This window comes from Corvus cornix, chromosome 24 (genome assembly GCF_000738735.6).
Source record: "Corvus cornix cornix isolate S_Up_H32 chromosome 24, ASM73873v5, whole genome shotgun sequence".
NCBI classification, from domain to species: Eukaryota; Metazoa; Chordata; class Aves; order Passeriformes; family Corvidae; genus Corvus; species Corvus cornix.
The window spans coordinates 1,304,801-1,323,119 of NC_046353.1; the positions used below are offsets into that span (position 1 = coordinate 1,304,801).

Consider the following 18,319-nt stretch of genomic DNA (forward strand, 5'->3'; position numbering starts at 1 on the left):
TGGGGTGTGCAGGGGGGCTCTGCCAGCCAGGACAGGGCAATCCATCACCAACAGGGCCCAAGGAAGGCAGCAGCTGCTGGGAGAGATGGAGGAGTGCAGGGAGAGTGGCAGGGAATGAGGAAAAATCAGCTGCCAGCTCGGAGCAGAGCACTGAGCCCAAGCTCTGCTCCCCTTCCCAAATCACTTCATAACTCGCATTTCTCATGCTCGTGCCTCTGTCTCATCCTAATGAGGCTACTCCACAGTGCTCTGGTAGTTCCCTGTTAATTTGATGTATAGAGAATTAAACCCTTAATCTTTTGGGTGCTTGTCTCTGACAAGATTAAGGACAGACCATTAGCGGGGAAAAAACTGATGGCACAGAATGTAAAATCCATTTGTTACAGCCAAGCTCTCAATCCATTCTCTTTGAACACAGGCTCACAGAACTCTGGGCACTGTGAAGGAGGGAGGTTTAAGAGTTACTGTGAGATTGCCTGCAAGGAAAATCAGTGTCTTCTGGTCTGGAAGAAACATCTCCCAAACCCCAGTAAGCTCAGCGTAACCTGAGATTTCAAAACAGACAAGAGAGGCTGCCTGAACTCATGAGAGGAAGCTTTAGGTAAAGACCAAGGGCAGAATTTGCAGCATAAATAGAATAAAATGGCTTGGATTGGAAAGAACCTTAAAGATTATCCAGTCCTGGGCAGGGGCACTTTCCACTATCCCAGGTTGCTCCAAGCCCCGTCCAACCTGAAAAAAAATCCCCGTTTTCAAGTGAGCTCAACCATTGCAAGGCAAAACAGATCCCAGAGTGGAGAGAGCTGCAAGGAAAACATCAAAACTGGTACAGAACTATTTACTGGAGCAACCTCAGAGGGTTAAATCCAAGCAGCCACATTCCCAAACCTCCTCCGTGCCTACAGACATCTCCCACACGCCACTGATCCCACCAAGCCCGAGCCCCAATAATGCAGTGAAGAAAACTCTGCAGCCTCATTAGGTTTCTGTCCCTGCCTCTGGTGCCACAGAGCAGCTCTCATTTCCTAATTGCTCCTGGTTTCATTCACTGAACTCCCGAGGTGAGGCAAGGGGAGAGCACAGATCACTCACAGCAGCAGCAGTAATTAAATGATGCAGAGCCAGAGGAGCAGCTGCCCCATGCCAGTGCCCTTCCTCTGCTGTTGAATTTCACATTTTCACAGGCTGCAGCACAACCCAGCATACCAATGTGGGCACTGTCTGCATAAATGCAGTGAATACACAAATAACAGCCCTGCTCCTGCTCAGAGCAGAGCCTGAACTTCAGTGCAGGTGAAAAGAGAAACTTTCACCCTCAAAAAGCCAACACCCCTCCTCCTCCTCCCCACACAGCCCCCACAGCAAAAAACTGTGGAAAATGTTTATCAGTAATTAGCTCTTAGGATCTTTTCTGGGCAAAGATTTTTTTTTTTTTTTTAAGGAACAAAATGTTCTGTAAAACATGAACCCAACGTTTTCCCTCCAAGGGAAGCTGTCTCCAGCCCACACATAAACAGCCAGGAGGAGTCTCTGCCTTCTAAGGAGTAAAGAATGATTAGCAGCCCCTGCCCTTTGTCCTCTCCAGCCCATCCTCCAAGTCCGACAGGAATTAAAAGGTCTCTTCAGCACCTGAGTGTGTCAGGGATTGGGGTTTGGCACTTTATAAATAAAAATTGCTGCACAAGGAACACGCTGGCTGTGGGCACTAGCAGACACAGGACATGTAAAGCCACATGTAAGACCATGAAACGTGCCAGTCATAAATGCAGCATTAATTATAATTAATTATAAATTCCTGTGACTGGCCATACTCTCCTCTCCCTCCATCCCAACCCCCAGAATCATCCCACACTTCATGCTTTTAGTGTTTTCCATTCAGAAGCAATGAACCATTTCTAACCCCCTTAGGTAAATACCTCAGTGACCTCTGATTCCCACAAACACACTCTTTATTATTGCAAATTCCAAACACACACATGCACCAGGTAAACTCAGATCTTCCTTAGATGTTTTTCTTCTTCTTCCTTGACCACCCAACCAACGAGTGAGTCTGAATCCAGTTCCCACCTCAGCCTGGGATTCCTTGGGAGGTCTGAGACCTCTTTTAAGGCAAGCAGGGCACTGGGGCTAAGCTGGGATCTCTCCTGCAGGATATTCTACCTCCTCATTTGCATCTTCTTCCAGCCTCCAATATCCCTAATTTTAATACCAACTGTATCTCCCTATATTCAAAGCAAACAGAGCGAGGCAGGGCAGCAAGGAAATTATTTCATCCACATCCCTTTTGCAAAGGCAGCTTTATCACTAAAATGGGAAACAGGAAAGGAAAACATTCGTTTTGGAAATGATAATCTGTGGGGGTTTTTTTCCCCTCTTTCTCTCCCTCTCTGTGCTTCTTCTCAATCTCTTATTCCCATTTTTCAGCCCGTGCTCGGCGGAATGAGGGGCGGAGGGGCAAGAGTGGCACCATGCTGGGCTCTCAACATGCTCACACAGCAAACTGCTGCTAACAGACACCAAACAATGCCACAGAGCCCTGGAATTCCCTGGATCCGGGGCTCCAGCAGCACAGGCAGCACTCCAGAGCAAGGGGAGCAGTCCCCAGCTACTCACTCGGTGCCGCTGAGCTCTGGGATGCGGCGGGAGGCTGGGTTGCTATGGAAACAGGAAGGATGGACAGGACACAGTCAAGGTGAGGCACTCCACGGGAATCAGGGGGAGAGGCAGGGCCAGGGGTGACAGGAGGGGAAGAGAGGAGGTTTAATGAGGAGGGAGGTGAGGGTGACACCGAGGCCGCGTGGCGGGCGGGTGTCACCCACAGAGGCTGCAGAAATCCTGCCCTGCTGCTGTTTGCCAAGTCAGGGACGGGGGTGCTGGCAGCCCCAGGGCCCTCCAGGGGACAGGGAAGGCAGCCTGCCCTGAGGCTTTCCTCATCCTGAAGCGTTCTGAAGCTCCAAATCCCCAGTTTTACCCCCCCTTTTGGCCCCAACCAGCCCATTAATGGACTATTTGGGATGCCTCCAGGAGCAATTCCTGAGGACCCCCCTCCTCCCTGCAGGACACCCAGGGAACAAAGAGAGAGGAGGAAAATTGGTCAAAGAACCCTTAAGGTGTGAGCACCTCAGGAAATAAATGAGTTTGGAGAGAAGCCTGCACTCCCCAGAGCACAGACTGTGCAAGCACTGACACCAGGATCTCCAGGGCACAAGGACAAGGAATGTCTTTGGTTCCACACGTCCTGGGAAGAACCCAGCAGGAGGGACAGGAGCTGGGAGGGATTTCTCTGTTAGTGCCCACAAAACCTTTAAAACCAAAAGAATCCTCACTGCTGTGCCTCCAACAGGCAGAGAACTGTGGGGACACGAGGAGGGTAAACCAGACCATGGGAAGCTGCAGAGCAGCCCCAGGGAGAGAGATCTGGGAGGAAAAACCTCCAGGGAAGCAGGAAAACAGCCAGGGGTGTTAGAAGTGCACCACACTCAGTGAAGAAATCATGCAGAGCACACAGGAGCAAACCCCTCCTGCCATACTCACTCTCTGCTGCACGGGAGGTGGGGGCAGCAGCACTGGCTAAAGAAAGAGAAATAAGGTGAGCAAAGGGAGGGGAATCCTGCAAAATGCTGCCAAAACCCAGGAAATGAGAAGATGTGGAATGTGGAGGTGATTTTAGTGTTGGTTTGCAGGCTTGGGGGTTTGTACACGAAGATGTTTCTGTACCAGCCCCACACACAGCACACACATGCTCAGGGCCAAAAACTCCCCCTGCTCCCCAGGCCTTTGTTTGGCTTCAGAGTCGTAAGGAAGACGAAACTAAGAAAAGCAGCAAATTGTTAAAATGAAAATAGAAAGCCAGGTCAACTCAGATGTTCTCTCAACCCCCAGAATTTTCATCTGTGCCAGGCTAATACATAATTATCACTAATTACCTCATGGAGAGGCCCTCTAAGATAGACAGAAACTGCTTTTACTTATTGAGGGAAATTAAATAAATCAAAATGACTTCAGACTTATCCCAGCAGGCATTAAAAACTGTGTCAGGTTTTACATTCAGACTGAAAGTTGAAATAATAGGGCAAGGAAAACGAGTGGCTTTGGTTAATCTGAGCTGTAAAATTCCTGAAACATCTTTGTGACCTTCAAATCACACTTGGGGGGGACACAAATTCTTCCTGCTTTTGACTCTGCCCACAAACAGGCGACTGGAATTCCAGCAGAGATGGAAAAAAAAGGGCATTTCCTCAGTCAGGATCCGAGATGGGCTCTGGGAAGGAGCAGAGAGAGAACTGGAGGACACAGTGCCCAGGATGATCCCAGCTGCAAAGCTTGGAAGAGCAGGATGGATTTGTAAATGAAAAATGGGTTAAAGGAGGAAGAACTGGAACTTACCCTGCAGCTGGGGAGCACAGAGTGCTTGACAGCCCATTGCCACATGAAAATTAAAAAAAAAAGCGAAAGACTCCAGTACAAAAGTGATGGAATGTTCTGCAAAACCACCTACCTGTCCCCAGGTGAGGGCCATGAGGCTGGGCAGACAGGTCTGGCGGTGGGGCTGAAACAGAGCTTTTCATGTTCTTTTTCCTCTCTTCTCAACTGGATTTTTCCCCTCTTCCTGCAGCACTGATGTGGATCCCCAGCCCTGCCCTCCCTGGGGGGCTGTTGGTTATCTCCAATTCAGAAGGGCCCCAACCCTCAGCCTCTAACCCTGACCACGATCAGCCTCAAGGAATTATTTCTCCTGGAATTAACAGGCTCCAAACAATTTCAGGCTGCACAAATATTCTGGAAATGCCTCCCAGGTGCCTCCCTAACTGCTGCAATTTGCAATCCTGCCTGTCCATCTGTCCATCCATCCTTCCCCTTCCTGCTCCACTAAATCCAAGCTTTTGTCCAGTGCAATCTTTTAAGGGGGAATGGCACAGGCATGATTCAAAATTGGGGTTAAAAATAAAAATACAAAGAAACCTCTCCTGTTTTTTACTTCAGGAATCTCAAAGAATGTGACAGCAGCTCCTTCGAGCTTGTCCTTGTAATCCTGGGAATAGCAGTAGCTCCCCACAAGGATGCATTGATAAATGGAATAATGCTCAGTGGGATGAAGAGGTTTCTTTAGCTCCACTGATCAGCTCTGATTGGAAAGGCACAAGGCTCTGGAGCCATCCCAGTGTTTCACTCCCAGTTACACAGATCCATCACATTTCTGACTCATTCTGCACTGGGGAGGGGGGAACATGTGGGGTTTTTTTAAATGTAGTATGAGATTTATTTATTTAATTACTCAATCTACACAAGTGCTGGAAGACTGGCCAGTGGTAAAAATTATTAGTGAGAAGAGGAAAAAAATTTGAATTTTTTTCTTCCATTTTGTGCATTCAAAATTGTGGAGATATTCAAAATTTTGAAGTTTTTGTCTGGCTCTGGTCTAAACCAGATCTGCAATTTAGCTGAATTGATTTCCCTGAATTATCTCAATATCATTAAAATTGAACAATTTTTAATGGACTCATAAATATGAAGCCTTCCACTACTCCACTCTGTAGTCAACAAGCTAACTATAATTATTTTTATTATTATTATTATTATTATTATTAGATAATCACTACATTAAATATTTCAGTTGCATGCTTTAGAGCACAGACAAAGAGTTAACCCTAATTCTGTTCTAAAACACAGCACAGTGACTACTCCAGAGTCAGTGTTGTTAGGAAATGGACACTACCAGTTACTGCAATCCTAAAGCCCCTGAGGGGAAAAAGGCACTAAATTAAAAGCTAAAAGTTCTGGGTGTTAGAGGAACACTCTAAAAACACAAAGAGAGAGTGAAAGAAATGCAGAGAGCACTTACGTGGGTGAGGGATGCCTGCAGTTTATCCACGGATGGGACACAGACCAAAAACAAAATAAAAAGAGATAGACACACACACAAAAAATAAACGTAGAGGATGTGAGGAGACAGAGAATATGGAGCTGGAAAATCCCAATCCCAGTGTGTCCTGCTCAGCAGTGATGGGCAGAAGGTGGCAAAGAGGAGCTCAGGGGGCTCCAGACATGCTCGGGGTGGGCTGGGAAGTGCCAGCCCCAGGTCCAGCGGGGGGGTCTGGAGAGAGAATTCTGGCAGAGCTACAGAGCAGCTACACAGGGCTGGGAAGGACAGGTGCAGGGCTGAATGCAGGGGCAATGGGAAAGAAGAGCCACGGGAGAACCACCTCTCCCTGCCTGCTTTGCTCACATCTCCCCTGCCCACTCCACTCTTTCGGTTTTTTCCTCTTTTCCGCCTTCCCACCTTGAAGAACTCCCTGGTTTTAGTTCCTTCCCCAACAGGAGGACAGTGCTGGGCACAGCAGAACATGGAAGAGGGCCGAGGCAGAGCAGAGAAGAGCCTGAGGAATCCATGGAATCCCCTCAAGTGCTGCATGGGCATCTCAAAGTAGGATGTGCAGAACAGAGAAACCCTCCCTCCCTTCTCTTTCCACAACCCAAGGCCAGTCCTGTGCTCAACACCTTAATCTGCAAAACAAACCAGCCTTGTGACAGTGCCATCACATTCTCTGTGACCAAAACCCTTCTCAGCTGCTTTTTCTCATTGAAATTCTCCTTTCCACAGTCCCTTCTCTTTGGCAACACCAAGGTTGAACTGGAAACACCAACCAGTGCAAAGAGAACAATTCCTCTGCCTCCTCCCTTCACAGAAGATTTTTTAATTATCAACAAAATCCACTACAACCCAAAACCACAGAGAAAACAGAGGGTGCAGCCAGGTCTGTGAGAGAGAAAAGGTGTGATCCATGCACGGCAGAGATTCCCTGGGGAGGTCCAGGAGAGAGAAGCAGAGGGGGGCTGGGCTGTACTTACGAACTGGTTGTGTCTTGAACTCGGCGGGCAGGCTGAGCTCCCCCACGCCCTTGCCATTGACTGCTGACAGCCTCACAGCATAGGTGGTCTCAGGCTTCAGCCCCGTGATGGTCACCATCCCCTCCACGTTGGCTGGGGCAGAAACAGGGGGGGGAAAAGGCAAAGAAAAGCTCAGGACTCAAAGAAGGAAAGAAACAAACTCTGTTTTCCCCATGCAGGGAGAAAAGAGACAAATAAACCTGACTCTAGCTGGGATCTCATCACTCCAGCGGGGACCTAAACCAAAAATTTCAGCTCTGCACAGGGTTGGTGGTGAAAAATCCAGCTGTGGAGTAGAACTCTCCTTTCCACAGTCCTCCTCAAATCAAAACTCTTTTGATTTATTTGACTCCAAGATGGATTTTATGCTGTGAGCACTGCTATAGATCGCTTCAACAAGACAAGTTTGCTGCTGGAATAGCAGGGTTTATTTTCCAAGAGGGACTAAAGGGTGACAGATGGGGGTTGAAAAGCCTCCTGTGGGAAGCAGCAAGTGAAAACTTTTATTCCAAGCACAGGGTTCGTCACCTTGCTCAGAGAGATCTGTGACAGAGCTCTCAGCACAGCCCAACTCTCATTTCCACTTGAAAATTCCAGGTGTCACTCCCAGCAAATGTTTAAAAACCTGTCTGGGGCCTCCAACCCGAACCCTCCACCCTCCCTGGCTTTTCCCTAAAGGAAAGTCACTTTTTTTTCAGTGCAGCTGGGTAAGGAACCAGCTTTTTCCGTCGTTCCTACCTTCCTTGGCATCGTAGAACCTGGAGTGCCACTCGACCTCGCCCAGGGCCCTCCACTCTGCCTTGTACCTGAGGATGGGCACCCCGCCCGTGGCCTCGGGCTCGTCGAACTCCACCTGGGCACTGCTGGAATAGGGCTCCACTCTGCCGATGGACGGGGACGAGGGGGTGTCTGGGGACAAGGGACAACAGCCAGTGAGACACAGGGAACTGGGAAGGGAGCTTCAGTGGCAGCTGGGAACACCAAACAGCCCCTGGCAGCACACAGCAGAGGAGAAGGGCAGGGCCGAGGCTCGGAGAGTGTTTAGGCAGCTTTTGACAATGTTAATTAGTGCACAGCTCTTCATTTTGTCTCGTCTCTAAGGGGCTGGAGACTCCCAGTCCCTTCTCCAAAACAAAACAAGCAGGGCAGTGCAGCAAAGGCATCCTGGGTGCCACTCTGTGCCCACAGCCCCCTTCCACAGGGCACTGCAAGGCAGAGCTCGACCACTCCCAATCGGCCTCTGTGGCAGCCCTGGAGCCCCTCCCAGGGGCTGGCACAGCTCTGAGGCTCAGGTCCTGCATTACAGCTGCCAGGAGGGCATTTTGCTGATTTGGGGTGCACAAATCAAAGATCACAGCTCTGACAAAGCGCTCTGGGAGCACAGAGAAGAACGAGCCCCTGAGATACAAGGGAACAGAGATGCTGAGCAGCTCCAACCCAACACGAGATCCATGAACAGCCTCTCCTGCTACCCCAGCAGCACAAACTAGCAAAGCAGGGCCACTCTGCCACCTGCTGACACATCCCCTGCCCTCCAGGCTCACCTGCCTGCACCAGGATGAACTCGGAGGACTCCTGCCCGATGCGGTTCACAGCAGTGCAGTTGTAGTTCCCAAAGTCATTCTCCGAGTCTGGGGTCACCTGTGCGGGGAAGGAAGGCTCAAGCTCTGATCACAAAACCCTTTTCCACTCTGCCAAGGCACCCTGCATTTAGCTGGGGAGAAGCTACAATAAAATCCAGGTGTTTGTGCTCCCAGGGCTGTCCATGGGGGAGAGAACTGCTGTGGGCAAAGATCAGAGGTGAGGAGGGGCTGTGTCTTCTTGTTACCTGATTTTCTTTATCTTCTATGACCTGATATTTCTCAGCGTTTATATGCTAGAAACTTCCACCAACAGGACAACATTTAATTCCTTCAGCATCAGTTATTGGATGGCACTGAGCCCTCCTGGCTTTCCTCACCTCCAGGTAACTTGCTGAGGGGGTGTTGTAGATCTTGATGTTGCTGTAGTTGGAGCTGGGAAGGAGCTGCCCGTCCCGGAACCAGGAGATGACAGCGCTGGGGTAGGCAAACACCTCACAGGTGATGTTCACTTGGTTTCCTTCCCAGGTGTACACGGCCACAGGGCCCTGGAGCTTGGGGGCATCTGAAAGACACATTTGGGAAAGCAATTGGAGCCAGCCAAGCTCCCAAAGCAGCCCAGGCAGCCTCACTGTGAGGAGGATCCCTTGGCTGGAGTCCACCTTAATGCGGGAAAGGGAACCTAATATAGGAATGGGAACTGTCCTCTCTTCCAGGGGGATGGGGAGTGTCTTTTGCTGAAGGGCAAAACCTGCTCAGCCCCAGAGCTGCTCCTGCGCAGCGTGGGAGGAGCGGGCAGCAGGATGGATCTGGGAAATTGTGCCAGGAAAGTTGTTCTAGGGGAGAATTTTGATTCCCACCAAATGGGACTGCAGCAGATCCATGGTGAGGTGCAAAGAGCATCCCAGCTGCAGACAGCTGGAGCAAACACCCTGCAACATCTCAGACAGCCTTTTACCAGACTGAGTTGCTTCCACGCCCTCACCCCCAGCACCACGCATATGCTGGGACACAGGGAAGGGACAGGGAATAAACCAGCTCCCTGTAAACCTCCTGTCCTGGGTTGCAGTGTATTCTATTCCCATCCTCATGAGCTGGTGAAATCAGGTGGGGCAGTGTTTCCTTGCCTCCTGCCCCCAGACTATCTTTCTGTTCATGGCCCATCATTGTCCTGCCTCATGACTCCCAGATAACTCCCTCCGGACTATCTTCTGTTAATGAGCCTAATCAACACTTGGCCTCATGACTCATTACCCCAGTGTGAGATGCTCCACCCAGAGGGAGGAACCAAGCATCCCATCGTGGATATAAGCTGAGACTCTGAACACCAGAGACAACCCTTCCACTGGATTTCCAGAGGACAGGAGCTACACAGCCACCACTGGACCTTCTGAGGAAGAGCAGCCCCTTTTTTCTACAGGATCACCGCTTCAGGAGGACTGCGGCCACCATTCTACCACACTGCTGACTAACAGGGTGTCAGGCTGTATCTTGACTCTGTCAATCTGAACCAGCGTTTTCTTTTAGTTTTTCTTTTTTCTTTATTTTCCCCATTAAATTGTTATTCTGACTTGGTGCACCTCCCCAGCCCGCCGTGCCTGCTTACACTGCACTTCCAGGTACATGGCCTGCGAGTCCTGGCCGATGGTGTTGCTGGCGGTGCACACGTACTCGCCCGCGTCCGTGTACTGGATCTCCTTGAGGGTCAGCGAGGACACGCGCGCGTGGCTGCGCACGATGATCCGCCCGTCCAGCGTCTGCACGAGAGGGGAACGCCGTCAGAGGCCGAGCCCCGAGCCCCCAAAGGGACAGCACGAACTCTACCTCACGCCAACCCTGCAGAACTGGGGGGATCGCCTCACCTGAGGCCAGGTGAGACCACGAGAGGCAATTCCAAGAGTTCCCTGTCACACAGGGCCCACTGCAGTGGCTCAAAGCACTCAGGAGAAGGGGAAAACATGAAAAGAAGGACCAAAGTATCAGCTGCTACTGCACATCTGAGGACAAAGTCGAGCTTCTCCCCAGAATGGGAACTGCAGAGATCCAGCTCTGGTTAAAAAGTTTTGCCAGCATGCAAAGAAAAAAACAAGGAAACCTCCCCAAGAGCTTCCAGTCAGAGAATCCAGCCCTTCCTGCTCTCTCAGCAATACTGGTTTTATCTCAGTGGCCCTGAAATGGGGTAAGGAAGAACAGATCCAGAGCTCAGAGCTGAATCAGGCAAAAAGGAAGCTCAGAACTTCCACCTGAACGTGGCACACGAAGAGAGGAAAGTGCAGTGAAAAGGGCGAGAAAACCCTGCCTCAAGAAAATTCCAGAACCATTTCCCACATGCAAGAGAGTGTGGGGATGCCACTGGCAGGGAGACAAGGAATGTAAAATCCAGGGGCATTGCCAGGGGACTGCAGCCACCCCACCCGCCCCAGGCTGGGTGTTTTCCTCTCCAGTTTGTCACCAAAGCCCCCCTGCTCCCTTAATCCATGAAAACACAAAGCCATGGACTCCTCTCTCCCTCCTGGTGCTTCTGCCTCAGCCTGGAAGCTCTGAAGCACCAACTCTCTCCTCTCATTTCTGATTCTGCAGCACAAGCACAAGGGAGTAAATTTGGCACCCTCGTGGCTGTGCCTGCTGCTGCATCCTGCCACTCTCCAGGAGCATCTGTTTTCTTGGAAGGTACAGGACAAGCGCTGATGAATGAGTAAAACCCTGAGCATTTCCAACAGCCAAGTGCATAGAAAACATCTCTGGTATCTCAGGTGTCAGACCTCTGGGCCTGAAACTTCTCTCTGTGCTGAGCTAAAGGTCTCAGGCCCTGAGACTGACAAAGTTTCTACAAATAAATGTCACTTGTCACCTCTGTTAGTTCCAGTATCAGTTCATGTGCACCAGGCCAATTTCAAATGCACAAAAATAGAATCTTTGATGACACATAAACAACCACAGGTATTTTTCTCCTCTCTTTTTCCCTGCTGCAATCCCTGGCCAATGCCATGAGCTACAAAATCCATCCCTTTCCTGCTGGGAACAGTTATTCCATGGACACATGGTGCTGTGGGCATCATCTCCTAGAGCCTTACATGAAAGCACTGTGGTATCACACAACCCAAACCTGCTTTCATCTCACTCCCCTGGCTGACTGCACTGCTCTCCTTTTGTCTGACTTGTGATTTCCCTCCAAACCCCAGCTCACTTCCAGCCGGATCCACGGATGCCAGGACTCCAGACCTGGGGGAGTATTCTCAATACTTGTCTCTGTCACCTCACCAGAAGAGTATAAGGGACAAAACACTGGTGTAGGATCACCACAGGTAATTCTAGAAAAGGCAATTTTACACCCAAATTCTCCTGCCTTTCTCCCTGCTCCCTCAAGATCCAACACAAAGGAGTGCCAGGAAATCATGGTCAATGCTGATTTCATGAGCAATGCAACTGATTCTGAAGATGAAGCTCTGTTTTTTAATGCAAAAAGGGACAAGGAAGGAAAAAGAGAGATCAGGAGAAAAACATCTACCCAAGAAAGCACACTACAAGTTTCCTCTATCCCCACTGCAGCCCATCAGATGCTCTGGCTGTTGGAGACAGGACAGGCAGGAACCTGTGAGCCAGATGCTGACATCTGTAACCCCTTTACTTAAATCTCCCTGATTCCAAGGATCTGGGCCAACAAAACGCTTCCTGTGCCGGGGAGACAAGCTCGGGGACACGGGCAGTAACCCATGGCACAGAACAGAGCAGGATGCTCTCTGTATTGCCAATTATTGCAATTCATCCTGAGGCACTGCAGGTATTTTTCCCCAAACTCTGGCCATGCCCTGGGGTGCAGCCACTGCGGGCACACCTGGCCCAGAGCTCAACAGCTCAGGGCTGAAGGGGCAGAGGACAGACCTTCACCTTCTGGAGCTTTCAGCCCTTTCCCAAACAAACATCCACGAATAATTCCACACACTCCTGTCTCCTCACGCCCTTCCCACATCCTCACAAACCCCCTGAAAATCCTGACCACAGGCAGGAATTCCACCGAAGGAAGATGAGGGGTCTGTCCTTGCTCTGTGCTTGCAGGGCAGTGTTTGATATTTGTATTTAACCTGCAGCCATTCCTCAGGCTGCACCAACTCCCAGTTACCAGAGGGGCATCACCGGTTTGGGCTGTGACTGAGGGAGCACAGAGATGCTGCCAGGACTGACTTCACCTCCTCACCCTAAATTCCTTTAGTGAAAGTGAAATACTTAATGCCAAACATTCCCTGACCTCCATGCTGCTGCTGGAATCCACTGCTAAAAGCCTCCAGGCAACTTTAAAGCAATTTTAGAGAGATATCCTGCACCCCTCACTGGGGTATTTTAAGATACAGAGGCAGTAAGAAATTTAGAGACAGCAAACTTAATAGTATTAGTGCTCAGATTAATCAAAAGCTGCAGAGAGAGAGCACAGAGAAAACACTGGGGGCAGGAAGGGGACAGCTATGACAGGAATTCATGTGAGTCCTGGAGAGATGCAACTACTCAAATTCCAAATTCTTCAATGCAAACTGCTCTGAATATCTGATGCCTCCACCTGCCACAATCCAACAGATTATTCTGAAGGAAGAATGGGCAGGATCTTCTGAGCCCCACATGAAACGCAGCTGGGTGGTGCTTAAGTTACAGCTTCACTTTGTTCAGTCTCTGGGATTTAAGACGGCTTAAAAATAATTTTAAAAATCAGAGCCTCCACAAAGTTCACCCTAAAAATACAAATCCAAGTCACCCAGGTCTGACAGCTCATTTTGTTCTCCACCTGACCCCTGTAATTTGCTTGGGAACTCTCCTTTTGGTCCACTTTGAAGCAAGAGTGCTACAAATCAGGTGCATTATTATTATTATTATTATTATTATTGTTATTATTATTATTAAAGCACAGCACTGAATGTGAAATAAAATCAACCCCCATTTGCAACCCCAGTCACTGCATTATCCCACCTCCCCCCTCGCTGACCCTTGCAGATCAAAGACAAATAAAAATAATTGAGCAATCCAGAGCATTTTCTGGAGAAATGCTCCTCGTGAAAGGTTTCTCTGCATTGACTTGGAAATGGAACATGATGCAGTTGTCCTTTAAAGAGAAGGTCAAACTGAAGGAGTGCCATGAGCAAATAGGTGAGTTGGCTGGAGCAGAGGAGGCTTTCTTGGGGAAAAATTACTTTCCCAAAATACAGGTTGGTGCTAATTCTTCCCTCTCTGAAAGAGAGGATGATTCACACTGGTAGCATAGAAGAAAATGGTGAAAGCAGCATTTTACATTTGCTTTTAATTTTAATCTCATTTTCTTTAATTTTTAAGTGACAAGCAGAGTTCCTCACTCCCAACACAGCTACTTTGCTCATCCAAAAAATGCATCACCACATGCCAAGCATTTTCTACCTCTAGAAGCTGTTTCTTTTACGTATTGGTATTTAACTGGATCAGATTAATGCTCATTTAGTTGGTTACTGCACTAGAGATTTGTTAATCCGTAATGCTTAGAAGAGAAACCAAAAACCAACAACCTAAGAAGTTTGCTAAAGGTCTGGTAATCTTATACCTCTTGTTTCTCGGGCCGGGTCCACGAAGCCTGGAGAGAACAGATATAGAACACAACAACAACAACAACAGAAAAAAAGCAATAAAAGTTTATCAAAGGTTGCTTTCAGGTACCAGTGTTTGCAGCACATTGAGCTGTGTGCACATGCAGGCTCCGAGCTGTGCATCTCCTGTGCGTGGGGGGGTCACACCTTCCCTCTCCCATCAATTTAGGTTGGCATTCACCATTTCACAGCCTCTGAATTGGTCTTTAAATGTCTAAACAAAGGCTGATGGCACCTAAAGACTGATTTATTACATATCAGTGACTGTTTCCTTTGTCACATCTCACCTTTTCTACACACCTGCTGCTGAGGAAGTAGCTCTGGCCACTGAACTGCAGACTACAGACCTGGTTTTCTCCAGGTCTGTTTGCCACCCCACACCGATTAATTAACACTGATTAATGTGCTCATCATGCATTTGGAGCCCTGTTTCCATGCAGGCTGTGCCAGGAGGAGCAGCAGCCCTGGAGCTGCAGAGCCCTGGCACAGTGGGACAGGACCCCCCCAGCTCCAGCTGCCCATGGTCAGGGATGGCAGCACTGGCCCTGGCTGGGCTGGGGACAGCCCCACAGCAGTGAAACATGCACAAACCTTGCATTAAAGCAAATATTTCCCACTCACAGAAAGCCACCAGCAGTGTGGACCGTGTTCACTGCACTTCACAAAGAGCCAAGCTGCTGCGCTCCATCTTCCCCCTCCAGAATTTCTATTTCAGGTATCTCCTGGTCTCTATTATTTCAATTGATCCCCTCCAGTTCAGGAGTCAAAAATCACCTGCTATCCTGAGAGCCAGCATGGCATCACTGGCTGTGAGGCACGGTGACATTGTGTGGATGTCACAAGCACACACGAGTGACAGGGATGGAGATGGAGGCTCAGGGAATGAGAATCAAAACCAGAGCATTGCTGCCACGGGGCTTCTAGTGAGCACTGTGAGACTGAAATACCAACAGATGGGACACACAGCCTCGTGTGGCAATGGCTCTGATGAAAGCAAATGGTTTGGTCGTGATGAGAAGCCTGAGGTGGAGCTACCAACCTCTGCAGGGGTTGGGGCACTCCCAAGACCTGGTCATTTCTAGGTGTGTATATCCTGCTGTGCACAAGGTGCTTGAAAGCTGAACAGGCAGCCCAATAACCCAGAATAATCCCTTTTTCAGTCCCAGTTATGTTCAGGGACCCGCCTTGTGAGTCCCCTTCCACTCCTGCTCACTGCTCTCTGTAGTGTCAGCACAGGGGGACACTTCTTATCCCTTGGTGTCAACCCAAAGGAAGACAAAGAAGGAAAAAAGCCCATTCCCAAATCCTCAGAGTTTGCTGTTTCTTTGCAATGGCCCCCAGGGGTGTGGGGAAAGAGGCAGAGCCACACTCCCCATCCCAGAGAATTCCACACTAACTCTTCCTCACCAAGACAGACCAGCTCTACCCAGCACCACGCAGGGAATGAGGGGGGAATCCAAAGCCTCGTGCACCTTCAGATTCCTAAATTATTAAAAACTCATCCATTTGCTTTAGCTGCCAACGACACAGAGCTGAGAGAGGCTGCTGGGCAGCAACAGCAACCCAGAAAATGAGAGGAAGGGTGGACTGGGCTGTTTCTAGGACAGCACAATGCAGTGATGGGATTCTCCTGTCAGAGGGGAGACAGACACCTGTAATTCATCCAAGCAATTCAGATCCATCCAGAAATCTGCATTCTCCTGCTTGAGGAACAGGGAGCCTTGTGGGGCAGCCCTGGGGGAAAGGCCCAGGGACAGCACACAGGTTAAACTGTGTTTGGGATGCAGGAGGGAGAAATCAGAGCTGAACCCTTCCTCTGTTCTTTGACTCCTTTGGTGAGAAGATGTTCCCTTTATTTTCTGCCCTCCAGAGAATGGTGACGAGGCTGGGAGAGCAGCTCCCAGCGAGATCCAGCTCTGGATAAAGGACCAAGGACCTGCAGAGCGTTTCCCTCCCATCCCCACAGGCTGAGCTCCACTGCTGGGTGACAAACCCAGGAATGTCCCCACAACTGCTCCATGGAAGGGTGGCAGAGCACTCAGAGACTGGGACATCCCAAACTCTGCTGGGAGACATGGCTGAACTAAACCTTGCTTTTGTGGGGGGGTTTGGGTAGGTTTTCCAGAACGTTCATGGGAGTTAAGGCATCTCTACCCCTCTAAAAATCTACACTGAAGGATGACTACAAGAGCAAACATGAGGCAAGAGAGAAGCATCCAAGTACCTGGATAACAGAAATATGCAAAAATAGGGCTTGGTAATTCTTAAAATAGCATTGTTTATCCTGCATCAAAGACCATTCATTTCCTTGTGCTGTCCCAGAGAAAGAAAGTGGAGAATAAACTGAATATATGCCTTTGTAACAGACTATTTAATGGAATTAAATATTCTAATAGAATTTTCTATAGAATATTTATATAGCTATTCTGACCTAAGGATTTGCTGGACATCTGAAACATTCACCTCAACTTAGAGCACAAGATAGAGAATGGGAAAAGTACAAGACAAACCAAAATAAAGTGCACACACACACACACACAGAGAATAATCCAGCCTAGAAAGTGCATGGGACGTGATAAAATAATGTTTGCCCTGAAGGTTTGAACCAGCACATGGACACATGGCAGTACCTCAAACCTTGCCCTCTCCCCCATCTGAAAGTTTCAGAGTATGAACATTTCCCTTACTATTGATCACCACCCTGAGAGCATCGAGCAGGATGTATGAGTCTCAAAAATCAGCAAAAATTAGTTAGCAGTTTTGCCACTGAGATCTCCATGGTTTAACTGGGCTGCAGAGGGGGGGCTCTTCTACCACTTGGTTTTGTTTTTACATTCTCCTCCCTGACCAAGCTCTGTCTGTGGCTGTGATCCAAACTCCAGAGCCAGCAGCACTGGAGCCCTTGGCACCTCCCAGGGCTCTCCTAACAGACACAAACCCACGAATAAATAACCTCAAATCCTGCCCAAACAGCCCCCAGTCAGGCTGCAGCTTCTGCAGGCACTGGAAACCTCTCCCTGAACATTGCAGGGATTCACAGCAGCCCTGGGATCCAAAAGATGCTAAGAAAGAACTGAAGCTGGAAAACTTTGGCACCCTGATTAATAAAGTTACACATGATCAACGTGGGGAGGGGCTGACGTCATGGGGGCAATTAAAAAAGCTCATTTAGGAGCTGCAGTGCAGGACAGCAGCTGTGGGGACAAGTGACAGTGGACACCTCTGTTGCTCCAAGACTTTCAGAGTGTCACCTGCTGCCTCCACACTGAGCCAGAACCTCTGGCATGGCCAAGGCAGCTGAGCCCTGAAGCATCCTGTTATTAGGAGATTATTAATTAGCACCAACTCCTCATTCCCACTTCTGTCTAGGCATTCTCTGGCTCCAAATTCTGCCTCCTGGTCACTTATGAAACGTCTCCAGTACAGCAGCACGTCCTAACCTCATCTAATCAAAGGAGCTGTCACCATCAACAACACGAGCACTCTTTTTTATGAAGAAAAAACTGCTAATTATTTTTGCCTTTTAAGAACAAAATGGTATTGATGGGATCAACAGAACAGGTGAGCACAAAAGGCAGCCAGGCTTTTGTGCTTCAGGGATGTGCAGTGTCAGAGGACAGCAGGGAGGAGGAACGAACAGGCTCATTTCGGTCCTCTGCATCCTGCAGAGGGAGCAGCCCTCACCTGCCACCTGCACAGCGCGGGCAGCTCTGGCATCAGGGTGCTCATTCCCACCTCCCAGAAGCCTCCTGCAACTGTAGGAACTCCTCTGAAGAGGGTTTAGGGTCTCCTCAATTTAATCCACCCCTGAGTGATACAGCAGGCATTACAAAGCATCTCCCCAGCTGCTGTAAGCCGAGGTGGCTCCTCACGGGAGGCCACGCGTGGCACTGCTCCGGGCGTGCTGTGACCCTTGGCCCTGCACCTGCTCCCCGGGCAGGGGGAGCAGCAGCATCTCCACGTGCATCCGCATGCAATTCCAGGCCAGGGACAGGCAGGGACGAGCTGTGCTGAGCCCACCAACCCCACAGGGCTTTGGGAAGGGTTGTACCTTCTCCTCGTTGCTGATGTTCCGCGTGGAGGTTCTCCAGGTGATGGAGGGGATGGGGTCCCCTGACGCCTCGCAGGTCAGCGTGATCTGATCCTCCAGCTCCATGGCTGTCTTGTTCTCCACGTAGGTGATTTTGGGTTTGGCTGAGGAGGAGAAGAAAAAGGAACCTTCGCTCAGGTGGGGCTCAGGATGAAGCTGGT

General features: G+C 49.6%; 1 protein-coding gene across 16 annotated transcripts in view; it reads right to left on the reverse strand.

Moving 5' to 3' along the window:
- The window catches only part of NCAM1 (neural cell adhesion molecule 1), an 86,079-nt gene that overhangs the window by 21,282 nt on the left and 46,478 nt on the right, over positions 1-18,319 (reverse strand). For 6 of the 16 annotated variants that reach the window (XM_039564995.1, XM_039564994.1, XM_039565002.1 and 3 more), the window contains exons 8-13: positions 18,120-18,262; positions 10,075-10,225; positions 8,849-9,033; positions 8,433-8,529; positions 7,627-7,797; positions 6,850-6,981 (exon numbers count right to left, since the gene is read on the reverse strand). In XM_039564995.1, the coding sequence (XP_039420929.1) occupies positions 6,850-6,981; positions 7,627-7,797; positions 8,433-8,529; positions 8,849-9,033; positions 10,075-10,225; positions 18,120-18,262 (879 nt within the window). Of the gene's footprint in view, positions 1-4,498; positions 4,550-5,842; positions 5,858-6,849; positions 6,982-7,626; positions 7,798-8,432; positions 8,530-8,848; positions 9,034-10,074; positions 10,226-14,025; positions 14,056-18,119; positions 18,263-18,319 lie in introns of all 16 variants that reach the window. The other 10 variants (XM_039564993.1, XM_039564992.1, XM_039565000.1 and 7 more) reach the window with 4 other exon arrangements.